Source organism: Stegodyphus dumicola, chromosome 2 (genome assembly GCF_044657685.1).
Source record: "Stegodyphus dumicola isolate Sdum_Otavi_A_Nest chromosome 2, ASM4465768v1".
Taxonomy (NCBI): domain Eukaryota; kingdom Metazoa; phylum Arthropoda; class Arachnida; order Araneae; family Eresidae; genus Stegodyphus; species Stegodyphus dumicola.
The window spans coordinates 195682049-195689248 of NC_140769.1; the positions used below are offsets into that span (position 1 = coordinate 195682049).

Below are 7200 nucleotides of genomic sequence, written 5' to 3' on the forward strand. Positions count from 1 at the left end.
TTGGAATATGGTAACAGGTCGTTTGGCGACATTTTGGTAAGGCGATAAAGGTTACTAGCTAAGACTTAAGCAGTGTACATGGATAAAGTCAAGAGTGCCATTTTGTGCATTTCTGGGATGTTTTTTAAGTGGAAATAGGTCGTGTACATGGATGATACCATGTATCTGCAATTCTTAAAAACGCGGCAAGCAGTTTGCGATTCTGCACTTTCTCCCAATTTCACACCTAATCTTCGTCATGATTAAGCATTTTTGTTCCATAAAAGTTCTAGTATAAGCGTAATTCGGCTAGCAGATTGTTGGAGAAAATGTTGAGTAAAAAAAAAAAAAACATGCCTTTACTTGGTGAAAACAAAATGGCGTCCAAAAAACAAAAACTAGCAGTTTGCTGTAGCAGTGTTGGTCGCCAAATTTTCGCCGAAAAATTGCCATTTTACCATAATCCAAATATTCGTCCAAGTTTCTTTCAACACTGCATAAAGAACATAGAAGTTTCTGACTCTAGTGTAGAATTCGGTGCCTTCTGATTAGCAACAAATTTTGTTCAGTTTTGGCCATGAAACCCCATTTCTGTTTACCATGATAGTTTTAACTTTGTTTTAGCTTCCTGATTTTTGTAAATGAAAATAGATCAATGTATACATGGACAAAGCTAAGACAGTGAATAATGCCTAGTTTGTGCAATTCTCCAATATTCTTTTAAGTGAAAATAGAGTGATATGTACATGGACACCAGGTTTGTGAAATTTTTTGACTTCTTATTTTGGTTTTGTGTAGCAACTATCTTAAAATTGTGCCTTCCTAGCACCAATCTTAGCATTTAAAAGGAATCGCAAAAAAAAAAAAAAAAAAAAAAAACAAGGGGCACCCAATTGTTAACTTCTACCCAGTTTTTGAATATATATGTACTATATTTGAGTTTCTTACTTGCATCGAAATACCACAATACTGAATCATTTTTTCAAATGTCTTCTTAGGTACTTTACACACATGGCACTGCTCTACTTGGTATGTCCAGGATTTGAAAGAATTTTATCTTACAAGACCTCATTTCTCTTTATCAGTATAATGTCATAACCATATACTCCTTTTAGAATGTTATAGACCCGAGACATTTCATATTGCAGCTGCATAGTCATACTGAGAATATTTCCTGATAATAGATTTAATTAGATAAAAAATATGTAAAAAAAATGGAACTGTCTAGTTTGACTGCAGGTCTTTATTATTTTAACACAATAAAGAAATCACCTAATATATTATTTCATTACAAGAAAAGAAAGGCATCTCTATCATTAATTCAATAGCTTTGATTGATAAACTCTGAAATGTCTTTAGCACAAAGAAGATACAAGTTACAATACACTTATGGGATGAAGCATTTCGCCCTGCTCCAGAATTGCATCTCAGAAGTATGTCAAATTGGTAACAATCATAATATCACCACAGTGCATTTTGCTAGGTAACAGATGTAACACTGAATATGAGTGATTCGAAAATCTGTGAAAAGTGATATCCAGGATCAAAAATTCAAATTTCCAAAAAGGTGGAAGAAACACAAAACACATCATGGCAGATACTGAACAAAACAACAATCCCACCTTTTTCAATCAAGGTCCGAATAAGTAGTTTTTAAGGAGTCTTTAAGGTAGGATATATAAGCAAATATAGCTTCAAGTCAGCATTAGCTAAAAATGCAATTGAGATAAAACTTGCATAAACTTGCATGTTTTTTGCTTTTTTAAAAAAATAATTAGATTATGATTTATTTATATCAAATGACAATTCAAAAACCTGTCCACAGCATCAGCAGCACCCAGTGTACCTTTAAATCTAAAACTCTGCCACTAAATGGCTCTTTTATTACCAAGAATTTTCCCATCAATTAATACTGACAACTTTATGACTTCATCATAAAAAAAAAAAAAAGATTTCTTCGCTGTGTATACAAATCTTTACTACATTGATAAATAAAATGTTCATACTAATTTAACATCTCCTCAAAAGACAGAAGGCTTTTCTTGTGATTAGATCAACGCATATTTTTTCGAATTATTCTGCTGTCCAAATGAATACTTCTATGCACGACAGATTTCCCTCTTCTGTTAAAATGCGTATCTTAATAATCCTTTATTAAAAATGAATTTATCCATACTTTATACACAAGTCTTCTCTCCTGAGTGAATACGTATATGAGTGTTTAAACTACTCTTCTGATTAAATGACTTCATACCTACTTCACACACATAAGGTTTCTCTCCTGTGTGACTAAGCATATGCTTCTTTAAATCACCATTTTGTTTAAATGACTTCGTGCATACTTCACACACATTAGGTTTTTCGGTTGTGTGAATATGTGCATGAGTGTTTAAATTACTCTTCAGACTAAAGGACTTTTTACATACTTCACATACATGAGGTTTTTCTCCCGTGTGACTAAGCATATGCCTGTTTATGTGACTCTTTTGTTTAAATGATTTCTTACATACCTCACACACATGAGGTTTCTCTCCTGTGTGAATAAGCATATGCTTGTTTAAATCATCCTTTCGTTTAAATGACTTCTTACATACTTCACACACATGAGGTTTCTCTCCCGTGTGACTAAGCATATGCCTGTTTATGTCACTCTTTTGTTTAAATGATTTCTTACATACCTCACACACATGAGGTTTCTTTCCTGTGTGAATAAGTATATGGCTGCTTAGATGAGACTTCTGACTAAAGGACTTTTTACACACTTCACACACATGAGGTTTCTCTCCTGTGTGAATAAGCATATGGGTGTTTAAAGTACACTTCTGACTAAAGGACTTCTTACATACTTCACATACATGAGGTTTCTCTCCTGTGTGAATAAGTGTATGAGTGTTTAACTTACTCTTCAGACAGAATGACCTCTTACATACTTCACAGACATGAGGTTTCTCTCCTGTGTGAATAAGCATATGGGTGTTTAAAGTAGACTTCTGACTAAAGGACTTCTTACATACTTCACACACATGAGGTTTCTCTCCTGTGTGACTAAGCATATGGCTGCTTAGATAAGACTTCTGACTAAAGGACTTCATACATACTTCACACACATGAGGTTTCTCTCCTGTGTGAATAAGCATATGGGTGTTTAAAGTAGACTTCCGACTAAAGCACTTTTTACATACTTCACACACATGAGGTTTCTCTCCCGTGTGACTAAGCATATGCCTGTTTATGTTACTCTTTTGTTTAAATGATTTCTTACATACCTCACACACATGAGGTTTCTCTCCTGTGTGAATAAGCATATGCTTGTTTAAATCATCCTTTCGTTTAAATGACTTCTTACATACTTCACACACATAAGGTTTCTCTCCTGTGTGAATAAGCATATGGGCATTTAAAGTAGACTTCTGACTAAAGGACTTCTTACATACTTCACATACATGAGGTTTCTCTCCTGTGTGAATAAGTGTATGAGTGTTTAACTTACTCTTCAGGCAGAATGACCTCTTACATACTTCACACACATGAGGTTTCTCTCCTGTGTGAATAAGCATATGGGTGTTTAAAGTAGACTTCCGACTAAATGACTTCATACATACTTCACACACATGAGGTTTCTCTCCTGTGTGACTAAGCATATGCTTGTTTAAACCATTCTTTCCTTTAAATGACTTCTCACATACATTACACACATGAGGTTTCTCTCCTGTGTGACTAAGCATATGCTCGTTTAATGGATCCTTTCGTTCAAATGACTTCTTGCATACTTCACACATACGAGGTTTCTCTCCTGTGTGAATAAGCATATGGCTGCTTAAATATGACTTCTGACTAAAGGACTTCCTACATACTTCACACACGTAAGGTTTCTCTCCTGTGTGAATAAGCATATGGGTGTTTAAAGTAGACTTCTGACTAAATGACTTCATACATACTTGACACACATGAGGTTTGTCTCCTGTGTGAATAAGCATATGGGTGTTTAAAGTAGACTTCTGACTAAATGACTTCATACATACTTCACACACATGAGGTTTCTCTCCTGTGTGACTAAGCATATGCTTGTTTAAATCATCCTTTCGTTTAAATGACTTCTTACATACTTCACACATACGAGGTTTCTCTCCTGTGTGAATAAGCATATGGCTGCTTAGATGTGACTTCTATCATTAAAAAAACTATAACTGCGGTAATTATTCAAATAATAAAATCAGTTTCAACGAAAACAAACCCTATTACCACGTAAGACAAAAATTACTATGCCCTAACGTCTTGAAACTGGAATATCTATTATTATTGCCAAGCACTAATTACTAAACTTTACTAGCAAAATCAAAGTGAGGCTTGCTCATGAGCCAGGAAAATTAAAATACAAAATAATAAACATTAAAATAAATAATGTATTATTAACATCCTTCCAATTTCTGATTACAAATTATAATCAAAAGTAGCGTTTTTGCGTTTTGTTTATAATTATTTGTTCCATTATTATTATATATGTTTGATTACAAACGTTGTATTTGATGATAAGTTTTAAAAATTTTGGTTTTGATAATAAATTATAATGGGACACCTGTCAAGATCGATGTGGAAAAACCAGTCGGGATACTCTTTTCACTCGATAGCAAACGGGAAAGCGAGTCTGACCGTGACGCGTGTTCGTAAAACGTACTCGCTGTACCTCCTGCTGTGGAGAGGGCTGTGTGATCACCGAGGCAAGCGGCAGCACGATCGCTGCGCTCCGTAAAAAAGTGAAAATTTTTCCTTTCCTCTTGGTGATTATCAATTAAATTTCTTTGAAAAATGTTTATTTTTCCCCTACAAAACCTATATCATTCCAATGAATTTCGGCTCCGATGTTGACGAGAATAAAACAGCGGACAATGTAAGGATATACTCCAAAAGCCTGGAATTTTAAGATAAGTACTTTTCTTTCATCTAAACTAAATCAAATTTCTATAAATAAGTGCCTTTAAATCAATAAATCTTAATTTTTCATCAGTTTAAAGCATTAAAAAATACTTGAAATTGCCATTGCTTGTGGCTTCCTTTGTGTATCAACTCGAAACAGACGCCAGCGTTATCAGTTCACGTCTGTCAACACTTACAAAGCCCTTAAGGAATCTCGAGAGAGGGAAAATTTGGGCATCGCGCTATTTCCCTCTCGGATCTTCTGGATTCTCCTTTCTTTCTAGATCGCTTGAATATAGTTTCGCCTTTAAATAATATACCTCACCGATTTTTTCTCATACTGTTCTTTGCTATCTGTTAAATGTCCATATGTAAGGGGTGGTTTATTCTTCACCGCCTTAAATGAATTTTTAGAACTATGAGCTTATATAAATAACAGTGTGCCTCATTGTGTTATATTAACATTATTTAACTAGTAATAAATTATGATAGTAAAATAATTAATCTTGTAATAAATTATGATAGTTAAATTAATAAATACTGTTTAATTTGTGTTTTTAATACATATACTCAGTAATTTACACACATAAATATATATATATATATATATATTTTATTTTATTTATTTATTTATATTTATTTGGGTGTATGCGGTTGTGGTCTTGTGTTGTATATGGTTCTATGTTGTTAGTCTGCTGCTGCTTTTTGAAAAATGTATGAAAATGTTGAGAATGAAAGTAGCATAAGTTACTTTGGTTAAATTAATATATACTTTTGTTTGATGACCTTTGTTGATATCTCAGGATGCAAGCGTACATATTACTTTATATTCCATGCTAAATACCTTGATACGAAGCATTTTAACACCGTCAATATTTGTTTTTTCCCCAGTAACACATCTATTCACCATTACCAAACACACTCACTACACAAACACACCTGTGAGACACTATTTATTGTAAATGAAGACAGTTTCTTCTCCTTTTAACTACACTCATGGACACAATCGTATTTTAGGATATTTTCTACTTCTTTTCCTTTTCTTTCTATAGGCCTTTTTTTTTTTTTTTTTTTTTTTCCCTCTATTATTTTTGGGCCATTTATTTTAAATTTTATTTTGTCCCATCTTTTCTTCCTGGCCTTTTGAACTCGTACAAGATGTACGAAGTTCCCTTTTACTCTCCTCAAATACGAAATTGCCCTTCTTTCTATGTACCTTTCCTTCGCACCTATGCTTGATTTTTCGCCCATCGGTGCAGAAAGACTTAGCGGGTGCAAAACAAGACATCTGTCTACTTTGTCTGTTTGTCGGATATTGTCTTTGTTAACTGTTTTTATTTTGAAGGCATAAACATTTTAATATCGTTTAAAATTTTGTAAAAAGTCAATAAATTTGTAAAAAGATGTTAATTTAAAAATTTACTATGGTTCAACATCCTGATTCGCCGGTTCATATCACTTGACACCAAGTGATCTCATCTCACGTAAACTACATTACAAAAATCTAATAAGTTAAATCTTAATTTGGAATATAAGTGCTAGAATTATTTCAATTCATATGAATAGCTTACTCCGAAATTATGTAAATTCCACAGTGCTTTACTTCCCTAGTGCATTCTCATTAGAATTGATGAATTTAAGCCTTGACTTCACCTTTGGGTGAGCGGTGTGATTGTACCCTAATTGACTTAATTACCGCGAATGACCTTAGGGCATAAAATTAAATTATCTGGTAAAAATTCTATGTAATTGTATACCAGTATTTAAAGAAACAATCAATCTGATAAGAAATGGCTGTGACTTATTTTGAAAATGACGCGTAAAAGGTTACCAGCAAGGATATTCTGTTTGGCATCAATGTACCATTACTGGCGACTTTATCGCCTGCGCTGGCAAAACAGAAAACTACCTTTTTTGAGATAATAAATAATTTTAACTTCTCTCTTTGAGGAAAAATTAGCAATATAATTACTTCAAATGGTAAAACTGATCGGAAGAGTAAGATGGAAAATAATCCATTCAAAATGTTTTCAAATGTTGAAAATTTTATTATTGAAAAGAAAGTAATTGCAAAAACTATTACAGATAACTTAAAAATCAGAGTAACACAGTTAGGCAAATATATTTTATCAAAATTCAAAAACATACCTTGGATTAAAAAGAATATTTTGACTGACATGAATGAGATTAAACACCTACTATATAAAGATCAAAGGAAAACATTCAGCTCTTGAGCAACTAAAATTTAAATCTTTCATTTCCACAAAAATCCTTGACAGTATTCTGGACTAGAAATGAATTTTCGAC

At 33.1% G+C, this 7200-nt stretch overlaps 1 protein-coding gene across 1 annotated transcript; it reads right to left on the reverse strand.

The window, feature by feature from the left end:
- Nucleotides 1-1204: 1204 nt before the first annotated feature.
- LOC146998779 (uncharacterized) lies at nucleotides 1205-4408 on the reverse strand. Its single transcript, XM_085811603.1, has one exon. The coding sequence runs from the start codon at nucleotides 4122-4124 to the stop codon at nucleotides 2157-2159; it is 1968 nt and encodes a 655-aa protein (XP_085667729.1). The 5' UTR covers nucleotides 4125-4408; the 3' UTR covers nucleotides 1205-2156.
- Between the last annotated feature and the right edge of the window lie 2792 nt (nucleotides 4409-7200).